Raw genomic sequence first — 19,638 nt, forward strand, 5'->3', positions numbered from 1 at the left:
AGGTTCACAGATAGTCACTAGGCATGTAGTCCAGAAGACCATTAAGGAGCCTAGCCCAAATTTGCAATTTCCCCAAAGCACTGTTTGGTTAAGTGACTTGATCAAAATCACACAGAAGGCAAATGGAAAGATTCAAACTCTGTACCCTTGGCACAGGATGTAGCTCATTAACAATTCAGAACATTAGTCCTATGCACTAATTAGCCATGGTGGTGCAGCGGTAGCATTGTTGCTTCACAGCAAGAGGTTCTCCCATTCGATTCTTGGCTAGAGTGCCTTCTGTGTGGAGTCTGTATGTCCTCCCCACGGTTGAGTGGTGTTCAAAAGACATGTGTGAATGGGCGTGCCTTTGTTGAAGGTTGGGTGTCGGGCTGGCACCTCGGCACCGTAAAAATCTACTGCCAATCATTAGCAGACTGGATTTCCACTGTCGTGACTCCTAACCAGGAAAAGCTGAAAAGAAGAAGAAGAAGAAGTCCTATGCACTAATTGCTACATTAGTGCAACATTCTGGATTGCCAATTGGCTCACTGACAGAACCCACACTGTAAAAGTTGCAGACTCCAAATCCGACTTCAAACCAGTGACAAGTGGAGTACCACAGGGTTCAGTCCTGGGACCTCTCCTGTTTGGTATCTACTTCTCTGAAGTACAGGCTAACACAGAAGAACTTTGGCTAATGAAGTTCGCAGATGACTGCAAACTAGGAGCCATAGTTGAGTCCCCAAATGATGTGGACATCCTACAGAAGGGCCTCACTGAGACAGATGCCTGGTGTCAGAGCCATGGCCTCAAGCTCAATGCCAAAATGTGCATTGTCATCCCCTTTGGTAGAAATTCTGTACCCATGAACTACCACATAGGCGGCAGTCTACTTAATGCCGAATGTGCGATAAGAGACCTGGGGACCCAGGTGGACAGTAGTCTCTCCTTTGATAATCACATCACCACAGTAGTCAGGAAATCCTTCTATGTGGCACAACTCATCACAAAAGGGTTCTCATCTAGGAAAAAAGAGGTCATTGTTCCCCTCTACTCAACACTCATTAGACCCATTATAGAGTACAACGCCCCTTTTGGAATGTACCTCACAAGACATATGCAGCAGCTGGAAAGGCCACAGAAGTACCTCACAAAGAGGATTACTGGCCTCAAACAGGTGCCCTACACTGACCATCTCAAAAAACTCCAGCTTTACTCCGTAGCAAGCATATCGCCTACTCTGAGGTGATCTCTGCCTAACATATAGAGCTATATCATAACCAGTGCTGTTGGACATGCTACACCTAAAGAAATCTCAATCCCTCCGAGTTGCACGCTCTAGGGACCTAAACCTTGTAACCACAATAAACAGGACATGCTGGTGGAATAGATTCATGTCCCAGAGACTTCCCATACTCTGGAACAAGCTACCCATCTATGTCAAGCAAAGTTCCTCATTAGCACTCTTCAAGAAAAATCTTGATAAGTGGATGGGAAATAGGAAATACACCTGGGGATCACTTCTGTGGCTCTGCTCGACAGGGGCATAGGAAAATAACGTTCTTGAGTGGCGTAAGCTAGGGAACCTTGTTGGCTAGGCTTACTTAGGCCCTTGGGCTGATAGCCTAGTACCTACCTATGAACCTATGAGGGTTGAAGCACAAACTTGCAATCTGTTGCAGCAAATCATTTAACTTTTTTTAGTTTACACCTGCAGCATTTACCTAGAATTCATCTCTCTAAAATATACCAGTGAAGGATTCAGTTGTCTATAACACACCAACCAACTAGTCACTTAATATACCACCAAAAGGTTAAGTTCTGTGTAATACCACCTCTCTTTTACATGCTGTATTACATTTCACCTCTCTGTAACATACCAATGTAGGAATCAGCATATTATAACATACAATTCTAAAGTTTACTCATCCGCATACAGACCACATCATTCACCTTGCTGTAATACACCACCATAGGATTTTTGTCTTTTAACCATTGTAGGGTACACCTCTATGTAATATACCATGCAAAAATAAAACTGCAGTAAACTGTTAATAATGTAACTGTAGTTTCAGAAGGAAAATGCAGGCGAAACTAACCAAGTTCTACTAAAACAGCACTAACTGAAGAAAATGTAAGCAATTCTTTAAAATACAAACGAAGTTGCAGTCTACTTGCCTTTTTATTAAATACACAATATTTAAAATAAACTTATGAAATATATCCATTTGCTACTGTGGAAATGCACTGCAGTTTGAAATCAAAGCTTACTGTGTCATGCACACATCTGCCTGAAGTCTAATGCTCCTTGAAGAGGCCACTCAAGGGTAAAGGATGTTTCTTCATTTGGGACTCCTCCCCCAAAGAAGTAAGAAAAAACTACAACCATTCTGCTACAGGCCCCATGAGGAGCTCAGTGTTTCTCCAACCTAACACCACTTTTAAGTATTCAGCTGCTGTAACATCTTTGTCTTTTATCCAACCGGTGGATACATTGTTATAAGAAAAGTGCAGTCCTGGTCTGAACTCTCTGCAAACACAAACAGCTAAAGTTAACTTTGAACCTAACACCACTCTTAAGGATTCAGCTGCTGTGCTGCCTTTATCTTTTATCCAACCTGTGGATACATTGTTATAAGAAAAGCGTAGTCTGGGTCTGAACTGTCTGCAAACACAACAGCTAAAGTTAACTTTGAACCTAACACCACTCTTAAGGATTCAGCTGCTGTGCTGCCTTTATCTTTTATCCAACCTGTGGATACATTGTTATAAGAAAAGCGCAGTCCGGGTCTGAACTGTCTGCAAACACAAGCAGCTCAAGTTAACTTTGAGTATGTGTCTACTACCTGTTTTGAGCTAATATTCATTATCCCCTTGAGAGCTCTCTGCTTTGGCTTGTAAGTAGCCCCCCCCCCCCCCAACACACACACACACACACTCATCTTCCATTTTCTCTTTTATTCCCATAACTGATCAAATACTTTGTGTTTGTTAATTTAAATTGAGACCACAGTAGCCTACTGATACAGGTTATCCTGTTTTTCCACCTAAGAAATTACTTACAGCTTCAGAGCAGTCCTTGGTTAATTCTGATTGTTTCTTAAACACAAACCTGTCTTTGCTTTGGCACCTTAGCAGCAGTAGAAAAGAACTATATCTATATTAGAGGATAGGGGATGTATAAACCAAGGAATGTCCAAGGCCTAAGAGCAACCGCTCTGTAAACATTGACTTTAAAGTAAAAATTCAAGAGCTAACTCGTCCTAAAGTTATTAAAAGGGAAAATACTTTAGATATCTAAAGATTTAAAGTATAATATTAGGCAAAAAAAACAATCAAGAAATTCTACTGGCCCGAGCTCTCCGATGACCTCGCGATCACTTGCAGTGGCAAATTGGATTTGAGGGAGAGCATTATGGCATAGGGGCCTGGCCTCGAGCTACTCTGAGATCTTTAAGTAGTAAAGCGGCTGAATCGGAGCCGATGGCTCGGCTCCGTACCCATGTGTAAGAACAAACGGCGAAATTGAACAACTTCAAATCATGCATTTCCCCTAGAACAATTAAAACTCAAGAAGTGTGACTTCACTTATTTAAACCTGAAGCACATTAAGGAACTAATGCATCACAACAGCTAAATAACAGACGAACCAAAAATAAACACATTTGATTAATGTTTTGGCAAGGAGTTAATACTTCTGACAGATTGAAAACATATTTTACACTGAGATACCTTTTACTTTGAAAATTTAGACAATTTGAAAACATAATTGTAATTTTTACACTGAGACACCTTTTACTTTGAAAATTCAATTGTTTGTCTGTCCAGACATGGGGTATGACCTTAGAAAATGTCAGGGAAAACAAACAGTTTGTGAAGGTTCCCTAAATATTTATAGAAATGTTAGTAACCCTATAAGCCATCAGGGTGTCCAAATCCAAAGGCAGCATGACACAACCTTAGAGCATCCCATTTTAGGCCGCAAAACATAGGGCATTGCATTTACGTATTCCTAAGCTGACACTAGTTTTAGTGCAATCACATATCATATTACAGATAACACACACACAAGTTGATGACTGAGGTATTTACAGTTCACCCCGAAGCACTTGAACTAAATTTTGGACTGCTGTTGTACCAACATAGCCTTCACATTGTTGTTTACTTGTGTTTTGGGCCTAGTTGTTTGTTAATAGAGGCTGTGTGTCTGAGCACATGTCCCAGGCCATCATAGCTTAGCCAAGGCCAGTATAGCATTTCAGTGAGAGTGAATTGTTTGTGGTCATTGGCTGACTGGGGTTGCCTGGACTACGCCTTGGAGTAAGCACCTCATTGGTTCTTTCAAGCTTTTTTTAAAGTTGTTTCAGGTTTCATCTTTGTTACTTAAGAAGTTAACTTCTGACTGTTTCTACCATTTCACACTGAGCTAATCGGAGGAAGTCGGAGGAAGGGCTCTGAGTTAACTAATCTGTGATGTATAACATTAAGTATCCTGTTTTTTGCTTATTTCTGAGTTATTTATAGCACTTTTATTTTACCCATTGTGTGTGAGGTATTAAGTAGAATTTTCTACAATTGTTAAGCATCTGGTTGGGTTTGTTTGTTCTGATTTCCTGCTAGGAGTGTATCATATAACATGTTTGCATTTAAAAGCATTCTCTAGAGTCTCCTTGATCCTTTATCTGTTTAAACATTTCTGCAGTTTTTTCTACCTAGGTAGTATTGGTAGTGTAGCATTGTCCATATTCAGGCTTGTGTTTTGGGCCTAGTTGTTTGTTAGTAGAGGCTGTGTATCTGAGCACATGTCCCAGGCCATCATAGCTTATCCAGGGCCAGGATAGCATTTCAGTGAGAGTGAATTGTTTGTGGTCATTGGCTGACTGGGGTTGCCTGGACTACGCCTTGGAGTAAGCACCTCATTGGTTCTTTCAAGCTTTTTTTAAAGTTGTTTCAGGTTTCAACTTTGTTACTTAAGAAGTTAACTTGTGACTGTTTCTGCCATTTCACACTGAGCTAATTGGAAGAAGTCGGTGGAAGGGCTCTGAGCTAACTAATCTGTGATATATAACGTTAAGCATCCTGTTTTTTGCTTATTTTTGAGTTATTTATAGCACTTTTATTTTACTCACTGTGTGTGAGGTATTAAGTATAATTTTCTACAATTGTTAAGCATTTGGTTGGGGTTGTTTGTTCTGATTTTTGTTTCCCACTCTCCCTCCCTCTTGGTATCCTGTTTTTATACTACCTATTCCAGGGAGAACATTTGAGAAGGCCAACCCAGTTAGCTTCTGTTCATCCTTTCCCCTTTCCACTTTACAAAAAAAAAAAATAATTCTAAGCTTGTTTCCTGCCTTTCCTATAAGTTGTCTAGTCCAGATACAGATTTGTTGTATCCAGGACTGTTTGTATATTTGAGCCCCCAATCCTTTCTGTGTTGGAGGGAAGCCTTCTAGCTTAATTTTGTTTCTTAGAACTAGCATATTTTCTAGTTTCAGTACTCAAATCTGTTTCTTTGAGCTCAGCACTTGTTCAGAACTCATTGTAAGCACTAAATAAGCTACAAATAACTACAACACTCAACTTTCCTCACTTGTCTAGAGGAAAACAGTTTTTAGTACTTAATAAGCACCTATCCAGGCATGTCTAAGGGTCAGCTCCTGGTGTTTTCTCCTGTCTACCTGATGAATCTGGGCATCTTGGGGCAATGCAGCAATTGCCTCATGTACACAGACAACCCTCTCCTTCTACCACCAAACACTACAAACTGTGAAAGATGCAGTTATATAACCAAACTGGTAGCAAAGCTCTCTTCACCCAAGACTGGACTAGACCAGTCAAGAGGAGAAGGTAAACACTTGCACCACACTATACTCATCACATAGTCCCTCAAAACCTACACCACCAAAGCACACATGTAGAAACATAAAACACACACCTACATTCACAGAGGCTCTCAAAAAAATCTACCCAAGCAACAGGGACCTCCAAAGCAGAAACACAAGCAACCTCCACCCCCAACACAACCCAAATGACACCTGTCCCACAAACTCAATGTGCCATTCAACCACAGCCCATAAGGCATAACAATGTACCCAACACTCTAGTCATAGGTGACTCTATAGTCAGGCACACTGATGTTCCACTCACCAGGCTAAACAAGGAGAAAGTTACTGTCAGTTGCCTGTCAGGTGCCAGGATCCATCACATAATGCATGCACTCAGGTCACTCCACAGCAAGTACTAATATGACTCTGTCATTGTCCATGTTGGTGTGAATGAACTGAGACGTACCTCCCTGGACTACATGAAAAGAGACATGGAGGAGCTTTCTGATCTTGTAGCCCAGGCAGGTATGACCCTATTCCTGAGTAGCATCCTGCCATCACCCAGAATGATACCACAGTACAAGGACAAAATGATTGACTTCAACAATTGGCTAAGCTTCTGGTGTCATTCTAAGGGGATCCAGTATCTGTCTGCCTGGGATGACATGTTCGACAAAGCACAATGCTTTGCCATAGATGGGCTGCACCTGTCGCCCTTGGGATTCCAGATACTGTCTAAGACTCTTGCCACCCCTATAGTGCCTTTTTTAGGCAAGATTCAAATGACAAATTCACCACCGTAACAGGTACAAGCAAGCAAAATCTGAGGGTAATGCTACTTCATGCTAGAAGTCTAAACCTCAAAATGCACTCACTCAAGGCACTCCTTAAAATGGAGAATATCGACATCTGTGCAGTGACAGAGACCTGGTTCAAGGCTCCAGAGAGCATCCCTGCATTACCAGGCTACAATTCATACCACACCTTTCGGCCACCTAACCTGGACCGAAGCACTAAAGGCGGAGGCGTGTCCATATTCATTAAGGATATCTACACCTCCAGGCTAGTTGCTCAGCATAATGCATCTGAGATTATCCAAGTGCAACTAACTCTGGGCAAGACTGCAATGCAAATTGTAGCTTGCTACAGATCCTCCACCATGCCCCAGTATTCCCTCTCCTCATTTCTTGATAAACTGGAAAATATTAGGGTACAACCTAACACCCTAATAATGGGCAGTTTCAACTACCCCACCATTAACTGGGAAAACTACTCATGTACCAACTCTTGTGCTCAACGTTTTCTGGAATTCATAAATTCCAATGCCTTGGATCAACTTATCCACAACCCCACCAGGGGCATCAGTATCCTAGACCTGGTCATTACCAACATGGGCAACTGGTCAATTCCTCGTTGGTCAAATCCAACCACAAGCAAATCACCCTAGACATTCACATCCCACCCCCCCCCCCATTAAAGAAACCACTGTAAAAAATGTCTCCAAAGCCAACTTCACACTTCTTAAGACAGAAGTGGCAAACTTCACGACACCCATGCTGACAGACAATAAATATATGACTGCTAAATCCTATACAATTGCACTTTATAAGCACTTACATGGATCATGCAATCCCTAACAGAACCAAGATGGTATCCTCCAAAAAAAGGAACCCAATCTGGTTGTCCCCTGCTATAAACAAACTCTACAACAGAAGAAAAAAACTGTTGCAAAAAAAGAGTAAAATCCCATGATTGGAGGAACTTTGTGGTCAGCCTCAGTAAGAAGCTGAGATCCCTCATAAAATCCTCCAAAGCTAGTTACAAAAACAAAATCGTCACTGATTCTAAAGACAACCACAAAGCATTCTATAGCTATGTCAAGAATCTCAATGGCAACACTCAGATCTGCTCTGAGTTACAGCACAATGACACTAAATATACAGAACCAACTGATATTGCCAACATCCTGGCAGATAGGTTCAGTGCTAACTTTACCCCTCTTTCATCGCCTAAAGGGCCCATCTCTATACCGGAGGAATGCAAAGTTCCTGTAATCACGGCTGCACAGGTAAAAAACACACTCTCCAAAGCCAAGAACACAGCATCCATGGGACCTGACAACATCCCAGGCTGCGTTCTACATGAACTACAGAACAAACTGGCACCCCACCTAAGTACCTTGTTCAATCATAGCCTCACCTCAGGTTTTGTGCCCACTGAATGGTGCACAGCAACGGTTATCCCACTCCACAAAGGGGGAGACACCACGGACCCCGAGAACTACCACCCCATTAGCCTGACGAGCCTGGTCTGCAAGGCTATGGAGCGTATCATCATCATGGAACTTATAAACAATGACATTGGTAATCTCCAAACTCTGGACCCTACCCAGTTCGGGTTTGTAAAAGGCAGATCATGTCTTCTAAACCTGATAGACTTCTTTGAAGCAGTCACCAAAGCCGTAGATGAGGGTAAGGTGGTTCACACACACTATCTAGATCTCGCCAAGGATTTCAACACCATCCCCCACTCTGGAATTATAAACAAACTCATTAAACTAGGTATAAATCCCTATGTCACAAGATGGGTTGCCAACTGGCTCACTGACAGAACCCACACTGTGAAAGTAGCAGACTCTAAATCCATCTTCAGACCAGTGACAAGTGGAGTACCACAGGGTTCAGTCCTAGGTCCTCTCCTGTTTGGTATCTACTTCTCTGAAGTACAGACTAACACAGAAGGTCTTTGGCTAACAAAGTTTGCAGATGATTGGTAACCAGGAGCCATAATCAAAACTCCTAACGATGTGAACATCCTACAAAAGGGCCTCACTGAGATCAATGCCTGGTGTCAAAGCCATGGCCTCAAGCTCAATGCCAAAAAATGCATTGTCATCCCTTTTGGTAAAAACTCTGTACCCATGAACTACCACATAGGCGGTACTCTACTTAACACCGAAAGTGTGATAAGAGACCCTGGGACACAGGTGGACAGTAGTCTCTGCTTTGATAATCACATCGCCACAGTAGTCAGGAAATCCTTCTACGTGGCACACTTCATCACAAAAGATTTCTCATTCAGGAAAAAAGAGGTCATTGTTCCCCTCTACTCATCACTTATTAGACCCATTATAGAGTGCAATGCCCCATTTGGTATGTACCTCACAAGACATCTACAACAACTGGAAAGGCCACAGAAATACCTCACAAAGAGGATTACCAGCCTCAAACAGATGCCCTACGCAGACCGTCTCAAAAAACTCCAACTTTACTCTGTTGCATATCGCCTACTCAGAGGCGATCTCTGCCTAACATACGAAGCTATGTCAAACCCAGAGCTGTTCGACATGCTCCACGTAAAGAAATCCCAATCTCTCCGAGCTACACGCTCTAGGGACCTAAACCTTGTCACCACAATAAATAGAACATGCTGGAGGGATAGATTCCTGTGCCAGAGACTTCCCATACACTGGAATAAACTACCTATCTAGATCAAACAAAGCTCCTCATTAGCACTCTTCAAGAAAAATCTTGATGATTGGATGGGAGATAGGAAATTCACCCCGGGGATCACTTCTGTGGCTCTGCTTGATAGGGGCACAGGAAAATAATTTTCTTGGGTGGCAAAAGACAGGGTACCATTTGGCTAGGCTTATATAGACCCTAGGGCCAATAGCCTAGTACCTGCCTATGAACATAGTCCATAGATAAGTGCCCTACACGTTCATTGGATCCTGGTGTGATTGTGTTACTGTGCTTCTTGTGTGTACCACAATCTTCCTAGGCTTTATTTCAGCATGATGTCAAACAACATTCGCTGCTAACAAGCAAACCAACCCACACCTAGCACTTCAGTACTTCCGAGTCCTTCTTTTCCCATATTTGAGCTTTACTTGACATCTAATACTTGCTGAACCCTAAACTGTTTACTCACTACTATGCAACAGACTAAGTGTGAAAAGTATGTTTGCACATTAAAAAATCAATTCCGGTAATATGATTCTTACTGTACTTTCATATAGTTTTATTTTGCGCTCATGAGCATGTTCCTGCACAATGTATTTCTTATGTTTGTCAGGAGGTGCTTCAAGGCAGCTACATTCTGCCTGGAAATCAAACAGGGAAATAAACTTTTTTGAATGTGTACTAATGGCTCATTATGAAACTGTGTTCCTTGAATTTAAATGTGAATGGGAAAATTAAGTTGTTTGAATATTATCTTAAATGTGTATTGGATTTGGCTGTCTGAAATATATGGTTCCTATTTATAAAGCTGCAAAACATTAAACTAAACAGTTTCTTAATTCACAATGCTAAATGTGTCATCGTGCAACAAAGAATTAACCAAATGATCAAAAAACGTGTATCTCCCTCTCGAGTACTATTTTTATTATTATTTCACAGTGACGATTTTGATAACAATTTTGCCAGAAGTGACTAACACTGATACTGGCAGGCATCCAGAAACTCGATTTGAGAGTGCTAATAAAGGCAACAGTTCTCTGTTGTGATGACTGCATGTGAACAGTATATCTTTACATCTTACTGTAATCTAAAACAATAGTGCGTAAAAATTAAAGATGAAGAGGAAAATAAATCCAAATCTGGCATGTAAAATGAAACTGGGCCTAGTGGAATGTTTCCTGTTAACAAAATGCAGGAGGTAAGACAGTGCAGATTTTACTGCTGTGTTCGAGTACTGTAAAACAAATTACATTGATATCTGTTATCTGTACACAGAGCCAAGTCCGGCACCTACCTCAGTTTAATAACTTTTACTTCACTTGTAAAAAGTGACTGTCCGAGTGTCCGTCTTCTTTCTTCCTCTCTGTGACTCTGATTCAAGTCAGCAAGGCAAAGGGCAAAAGCAAGCCAAAAAAAACCCCCAAAAAAACAAAGATAAGGAACTTCAAGTCAACTAACTACTTTCACCAACGATAGTCCGTAGCACCAGCAGTAGCACAAGAAAGTAAATCCAAGTAGTATTGTGCTACAGACTACTATTGACAGTTTCTCGCTCAGTTTTTTTTTGAAGAGAGTGAGTACCAATCAGTAGCAATCCTGCCATCCATGTCACATACGTGACTGCGGATGTGGCAGTCCGAACCCCCCCTTCTACTTACTGTGCGGTTAAAAATCGCATAAACGTCTGGGCATCACACTAATGCCTTCTCTCATATCCAGACTGCCTATAAAGCAGTCTAAAGTTACAGACATGGTCGTTCGCTAATTTAAATAAATAAATAAATAAAACCACAGAACTCGCCGACCATGCACAGTTCGAGTTCCAGGACTTTGTGAGTCAGTCAACTAACAAAATATTTTATAATTATACATGTTTTATTTTTTTATTCAAGAATCTTTTTGCTGGGAGGGCTGCAGCCCTGCAGTCTGATGGCACAATCCGCCACTGATAGTATGGTCTGTTTGCATAGCTGCAGCTTGTTAACTAATTTTATTCATGTATATGTGTTGTGTGTAGACAGCTCATACTAGTGTCTAATTATTTCTATATACTTGTGCTGTTACTGGTGGATAGAATCACATTAGAGACCAAAGACAGAGTGCTGCTCGCTATATTTTTATCTGTGAGTGCATACCTGTCAGCTCAGGTTCCTTCTCACTGATGTGTTTTTCCAATTGGCTCAGTATCTGCATATACTAGTAGTTGATTCAAGACATATTTTCTTGTTTGCAGTAGCTATTTGCTCAGTTTGTTTTTGTATTCTTTATAATATATCTTTACCATCTCAAAATTGCTTACTCCTTTCTGTACTCTTTTTTCTAGACCTAACATCACTCTAAGGATTCAGCTGCTGCACCACTTGTATCTTGTATCCAACCGGTGGATACATTGTTATAAGAAAAGCGCAGTCCGGGTCTGAACTGTCTGCAAACACAAGCAGCTCAAGTTAACTTTGAGTATGTGTCTACCTGTTTGAGCCAATATTCATTATCCCCTGGAGAGCACTCTGCTTTGGCTTGTAAGCAGCCCCCCCCCCCCACACACACACTCATCTTCCATTTTCTCTTTTATTCCCTTCTGTCAGCAAATAGTATCCATAACTGATCAAATACTGTCTGTTTGTTAATTTAAATTGAGACCACAGTAGCCTACTGATACAGGTTATCCTGTTTTTCCACCTAAGAAATGACTTACAGCTTCAGAGCAGTCCTTGGTCAATTCTGATTGTTTCTTAAACACAAACTTGTCTTTGCTTGGATCTTGGCTCATTAGCAGCAGTACAAAAGAACTGCCTGCTCACACCCTTGTTCTCCCCCTCCCCCTTCCCTGTTTATTACCCTAAGCCAATCCCAAAGTTAATAAATATTACCTGTGGCAGGAACCATTTTTAAAAGTATAACCACCCTTTGAGCACTTTATGGTCAGCCCTGCCATAAAACTTACTAAAACTGCCTGGACTGGGGCACAGCTAACTGATAGTTCGTGGAAATGCAGGGTGCCTACCTGAGTCTCCACATTCATGCAAACCCCTCCCATCTTTCCAACAGCCAACCACAGCACTAAACCCAACACTACCTCCTCCATCTTCCCACTACTATCCCTTCTCCTCAGCTAACATGTACAAGCATACCATACCTGTGCTCACTGCATGCACCCTCCTTGTATATCTTACATCCTACCAAAGCTCCATCATTCCCCCACTCAACCACTACCACTGTACTACTACTCACACCACCACTCATGTCTCACCCTCACTCAGCTCCCCTCCCACCAACTCGAGAACCATCCCTATGCACCCCCACGTATTCTACCAACTATATTACTCAAACATAAAGCATCCCTACAACTTAACATAGTAACCCTCCCACCATACCTATTACCCACAGAGCACAATCATAAAGTTTCCCTTATAAACAAGCACATTCAAAAATTGAGAAAACTAATAACCTCATGCATATCAAAACTATCTCTAAGTGGAGACATCCACCCCAGCCCTGGTCCTACCATCTCCAACCCCAATCCTCATAATCAGACTAGAAACCACAACTTCTCCCATATTACAGCCAATAGAAAGCCAAGTGACTTCCTTCTACTAAGCCTAAATATTAGAAGTATATCCAACAAAGTCCATGAACTCCATGCCACCATAGACTTGTACTCCCCAGATATAGTCATCCTGATAGAAACCTGGCTAAAACCTCACATTACCAGTGAACAAATACTCCCTACAGGTTACGGCATACTAAGAGTAGACAGGCTATACAAGAAAGGAGGCGGTGCAGCTATAATATTTAAACAGCATCTAAACATCCAGATCTTAAAATCATCAGCTCCACAAATAGGCAATGAAGAAATAATATATACCAACCTCAAAATAAACCAAAATGAAACCATTAACATAATTGGATGCTACTTCCCACCTGGCCAAAACATCCCTCCACTAGGAAAATCTCCTCATATGGACTACCCACCCTCTCCTCCAAGAAACTAAAATTTTAGATTATTTGAATATTGACTGGCAATCCTGTTCTGGCAACCATCCAACTCATCATTTAAACCTTCATGGCTTCACCCAACTAGTCCAGTCGCCAACCAGGATAAATAAAAACTCCAACAAGGACACTACACTGGATTGGATACTAGTCAGTAAAAGCCCCCAGTCATATATAGCAGGCTGCTTATCAGATAGCCTCAGTGATTACTCCCCAACATTCCTACTCAAAAAACACCTATACCAAGTTAAACTTCTCATCTACCGTAAAATACATAAAAAATTAAACTTTAACCCACTCACATTCATCTCATCCCTCAAAGAATGTAACTGGTATCCTCTAAAGTACCTCAGTCTTGATGACGCAGTTGATTTTTTTAATGCTACCTTCCTGAGCATCCTTAATTACCATGCCCCCATAAAACTTTCCAGAACCAAAGCACAACCCTCCCCATGGCTACAGAAAACCACTAAGTCAGAAATGAAAAACAGGGATAAAGCCTGGGAGCACTACTGCAAAATCAAACCCCCTCAGCTAGACAGAAATTCCTAGAACTACGCAATAGAGTCAAAAAGCTAATAAAACAGGACAAATTCCAATACTACCAATCTGCCCTAGACTCCTCCCAGCACAATCCCTAACAATTCTGGTCCTCCATAAACTCCTTCCTCCACCCAGGTAAAGTCAGTACCCCTCCTCCTAACATCCCTCACTCTGAAAATATTGCCACCTCATTCAACACACACTTCACACAAACCATACTATCACTAGCTAGACAACACAACCTCCCTCCACTCCAACCCACACCTTCAACTAATAATCTCCCCACTGTCTTCTCTTTTTCTGCTGTTCCTACCTCCAACATAAAAAAACCTCTTAACTAAACTTAAGCCCACCAAATTAGCAGCAGACAACCTCCCAAGTGAATACCTACAAATCACAGCTGATGCTCTAGCCAGTATCCATCTTGATTAAAAGATCTCTGTCAAAAAGTTACGTTCCCACACTATGGAAAGTATCACCTATAATTCCCCTCCACAGAACTAACCAATTACCGCTCCATATCTATTTAATCTCAACTCTCCAAAATACTAGAGAGATGCATTCACTCTCAGGTCTCAGACTACCTCCTTACTAACACTATCCTTCAAAATAAAAACAATGGTTCTCTCTCCTCTGCTACTTTCCTAGACCTATCTAAAGCATTTGACATGGTCCCTCACAAACAACTCATCTCTGTCCTCAATAACCTTTCCTTCTCTCAATCAGTCACCAACTGGTTTCAGAGTTACCTGTCTGATCGCCAATAGTCCGTTGTATGGCAGAATGACATATCTCCCCAACTACCTGTCTCCATAGGGGTTCCCCAAGGATCCATCCTTGGACCCCTACTCTTCTCTGTTTTCACCAATAATCTAGCCTCTGCCACCAAATATGGCACACTCATACAATAGGCAGATGACTCAACCATCATCTGCTCCGCCCAGTCCCAACCCAAACTGCAAAAAGTCACAGGAAGCCTTTTCCTCTTGAAACCTGGTTATCCGATGCCCAATTAATACTCAACCCAAACAAAACTAAACTACTCATCTTCCAACCCACCAAACATACTCAAAAAAAACTCACTTTAACATCACAGCAAAAGACAACACCACTATATACCCAACTGAACACACCAAATTGCTAGGAGTTGAAATAGACAATAAATTAAAATTTGGCATTCACATATCCATGACCATAAAAAAAGTCTACAAAAAACTAGGAGCGCTATACAGAAATAAGCAACTTCTCACCAAAGCAGCAAAGATTTCAGTAGCAAATTCCCACCTTATCTCCACCCTACTTTATGCCTCCCCAATATATACCAACCTAAGGCAATGTAATCTAAATAAGCTCGAGACCTGCTACAACAAAATCGCCAAATGGCATCCTACCATAGTCATGACTGTCTCTCCCTTGCTGAACTGGGCTGGCTTGAACTCCATCACCTCCTTCAATGGTATCAACTTGCACTCGCCCACAAACTAGTAAACTATCCACTAAAAGTCCCATCCCTCCAGAATCTACTCCAACCCTATTGTACCACCAGACCGCTAAGATCCAGCAACAAAAGTCACTTACAGGTCACTAAAGCCAATAACTCTGCTGAAGAAGCACTATTCTCTTGCGCCATAGCCAAATTATGGAACTCCCTCCCACCCACAATTACCTCCGTACCATCATGCACCCACTTCAAAACTTTACTAAAAGCGCACCTAAAAACATGCTGGCTATGCCCTTGCAACTCCCCCTCTAATATCACCCACTACCTTTCTTTCTACCCCACTAACTACCTTGATTATAGCAAGCTCGGATGCTCATAAGCCTAAATACTTATTATACAGCAGGAACTTCTTATTGTAACAATTGTTAATGTCTGTTATGTACTTCGCAGATGATAAAGATTCTAGTTGTCTACTGATGTACTATGTTCTTCATCTGTAACTATGTTTACAATTGTTAATTGCTATGTAAATCCAGTGTAACTACTGTCTGTATGTTTTAACTGTTGAGCTTTTCTCCCTGGGCGTCCATTGAAAATGGACCTACGTCCAGTCGGACACTCCCGGTCAACAAATGTAAATAAATAAATAAGTTATTGTGGAAACAATAACACATCATCCAAAATTCAAAACTGAAGCTAAGAGGAAGTTCTGCTTGGAGCACAAATACAGATGGAGAGATTGGTAGCTAGTTAATGGATTTTCCTGTTGGAGTATGTGCAGAGAGACAGAGCTGCCTATAAGTACATTGGAGATTTTTATTCTGACCTTGAAAGGTAGTGACAAATAGGGCACATTACATATTCAACTAAACTTATGATCCAAACTAACTGATCGTTAGAGTTTATTATATGTCATCTGTAAGTTCAGAACTTAGAGTTTACATCTCTTGTTAAATATTATGCTGGATTGCCTATTTTGATTTGATTTAAATGCTTGTAGTTAGTGATTTACTTAAAAAATGAAGGAAATGTAAAGAGAATCAGAGGCAAAGTACTGTCACTAGTACCTGCCTATTGAAGTGTGACCACCGAGAGATAAATGTTACCTTTCAAATATTTCAAGGCTGACTCATTTTAAGAGGGGAACAGGCAGTCTGGCTGGTTGCAGTATTATCATGAACTGGGGAAAGAAGGTGTTGGCACTATAGAGTTATCCTTTACCTCCTTCTGGAAAATATTATGCATGTGAGTTTTTATGCAAAATGTTTTTGGACAAACTTCAATTACTGTTGGCAAAGTTGCAGTAGAAGGCACTTTGCACAGTCTATGGTGGATTAAAATTCTAGGGAGCCAGGGATTATAATTCTGACTGTAACTATATAAAGTAAATCTTATATGGGTGTAGCATGAGTTCTCTATTACCCAAGGCAGCAGTGCACTTTTAATGTATACCCTTAATGACAATTGTCCCTTTGCATACTGCCTGGCCTGCAGCAATGTGGACTGAGAGACCACACCCCTACACATAATACATGATGGCTACAGTAGCCTCTTTATAGTGGCTTCCTATTGTAAGTGCAAGACCTATAAACAGGAATCCAGTAACCATAAGCAATTAATGTGGCCCCCATAACTTCAACATGCGCTCTCTGAAATACACCATTAAAAGGGTCACATGTCTGTAATACACCAATTATAAATTTAGTGCTCTGCAATGTACCATCATAGACTACCTCCCTCAGAGCCACTGAAAACCACCAAAAACAAAACCTTGAAGCTTACTTATATGTCACCTCTCCATTTACACCACTATTTTTCAATAGCAAAAGACAGCTAACCGGCACCACATTACAGCAAGGGTAGCCATACTTTTAAACCTCAGTCAGTTTCAATTCTCTTTTCACCTCCTACTGCCCAACTCTTGAAAAATCATTCCAAATTAAACTTCCCTCATTCTCTCTTCACAGCAATGACAAAGGGATATTCACACCATCATACCTCTGAAAACACATTCTAAAATTGTACCCATCTCCTCTAAATAACTATTGCATTCAGTAAGAATGTACAGCGTATACCCACCCTTTAGGAAGCTACGTAAAGAACCGTTTGATGAAATGTATAAATGCATATGCTTCTATGACAATGATTAATGATTATGATCACATGGCTGAAACCCACTATAATGCCACCTATTAACTATTACATCACTCAGAATGTATCAATGTGCCTGATCATTTTGATCTTGTCATACACAGCAATATACAGTCATAGGAGCCATCACTGTGTAATATACCACTTTAAGATTCATGCCTCCATGTTGTGCCACAGTAAAGTTCATCTCAGTCAGTGTAATATACCACAACAGGATTCACCTTTCTGTAACAACGCATCATGTGATTCACCTTTCTGTAATATACCATGGCAGGATTTCAGTCTCCTCATGGCTTTCTCATTTTGTTTTAGGGCTGTAAACTGTTTCTTGACATCCTTTGAATTATATACACAATATATAACTGAGTTTCTCTCCTTACCTCCACTGCGATGGCAGGCTGGGAAGGTCTGACATGGCACTGGCAAACCAGTCCTGCCTGAGCCCTTCGCTGTTGACCTGTCTGATCCCTGAGTAGTTCGGACAGGTATCCCTGAAGCTGAAACCCCATGGGAGCTCTTCTCCTCCTTATCAGCCTTAGCAGGTGCCTCTGTCGTGCTGTTCCAGATAGCATCATCATCTGTGGTCTCTGCAGTGAATAGGAAAATAGAAAATACATTGTCACTGTTGTTGAACAAACCACAACAGCTTGTCCATGCCACCTAACATTTAATCAGGTGATTTCATCAGAGAAAGGTCTACACTTTGTTAAGTAAACTAAAGTGGGGAACTAAAAAAAAGAGAATTTGATGTGTTTCTAAATTTTTTATTTTTATCCAGTAACTGGCAAAGGACATGACAAATATCAGACAAATTTCAAGAAACTGACTGTTCACTTGCAGATGAAAGCTTGTAATCACTTAATGACAGATAAACCAGAGTGAGGCCACCTTGTGAACTCATTGCACTAACACCACAGGCATCAGGACTGTCGTGCAATTCAGAATTTCCAAGGCTGCTAGGCATGTTCTGTTACCCATAATGCGCCACACTGGTTTCTCCACCAGATCTTAGCTTAGCCATGCTAAATGAAATTGCATACAAGACACATGAAATCTTCTCGGCCAAGGTTGAGGAAGGCGGGTGTGGTCATTACTGAGAATGGCCTACTCTTACAGGAATATTGTTATGGTAAGTACACAGATTTCATATTTAAAAGAGTGGGTCCATCCTAGAAAACTCATAAAACAAAGCTCCAATTTTTTAAAGTGGGCTTCAAGGACAATATACCTTTGATAATATTAGAGCTAAAAGACAGTCTGGATCTAGGAATTAGATCCAGCTTATACTGCTTTGCAAAACTATTTGGGAACTATCATGTACTGCACAAATATCATCAAGGGCTGTTTATCTGAAAACGTTACTATAGTAACTAAAGCTTTAGCAGAATGAACCTTAGTCATCTGTGGTACTGATAATGGCATGTTAGGCTTATACATAATCAAACAAAATTTTATACAATCAAGACCGTCATCTGGCAAATATAAGTCTGAAAACTTTATTCTCCAGTGCCTTGGACGAGAAAGAAGCAAAAAACAGTTAGGCATCTTTGCATTTCAACTTTTTTTTCTGTCCACATAGTACCTCAGTTGGCAACAAACATCCATGCAATGCTACCCATGGACTCCTTCAAATATGACTCAGGTGGAACTTTAGGCATAAAAGTAGAAAAGGTTCAGAGAAAGTCTGCCTTTATGAAAAACAGATAATGTGCATCATTAGAGAAAGCACAACATTCAGACATCCATCTAAATGAATAATAGTTACCAAGAAAAGTAACTTAGAAGTAAGGAATTTTAACTCTGCAGAACCAAGAAGCTTAAAGAGAGCCCAAGTCAATTTTTTTACAATAAGATGCAGGCACCAGAGGGGTAATGGATCTCATAGAGGAGGTCTCAGCAAGTTAGTTGCCTTTGTGGATCATTTTGTACAAAGCTAAAGAGTCACAGTCTTGGTCCTGGAAAAAGTAAAAAATGGCAGCGAACTTTAACGGAGGAATAAATTAATCCAGTATCAAACTATCTGAGAGATACTGTAGTATCTGTGTAGGAATATGAGCAGAAACAGAACAAACGAAGCCACACCAAGAAGAGTATCGCTGTATCCCTGTAAGATATGTATATGCTTGGCTTTTGAGAAGAAGACAATATGGTAACTAATCTACCCAAAAAGGATGGCTTACTAGACCTACTGGAACTGGAGAAGCAAATAGGCAAGGTACAGGGAGTAGATGTCAGGATA

At 40.9% G+C, this 19,638-nt stretch overlaps 1 protein-coding gene across 1 annotated transcript in view; it reads right to left on the reverse strand.

The window, feature by feature from the left end:
• NYAP1 (neuronal tyrosine phosphorylated phosphoinositide-3-kinase adaptor 1) overlaps positions 1-19,638 on the reverse strand; it is a 240,708-nt gene that overhangs the window by 102,995 nt on the left and 118,075 nt on the right. The window contains exon 4 of the mRNA XM_044077340.1: positions 17,780-17,986. Coding sequence (XP_043933275.1) covers positions 17,780-17,986 — 207 coding nt within the window. The remainder of the gene's footprint in view (positions 1-17,779; positions 17,987-19,638) is intronic.

The sequence above is a fragment of the Protopterus annectens genome, chromosome 7.part0, assembly GCF_019279795.1.
Source record: "Protopterus annectens isolate FY-2018-M chromosome 7.part0, PAN1.0, whole genome shotgun sequence".
Taxonomy (NCBI): domain Eukaryota; kingdom Metazoa; phylum Chordata; order Ceratodontiformes; family Protopteridae; genus Protopterus; species Protopterus annectens.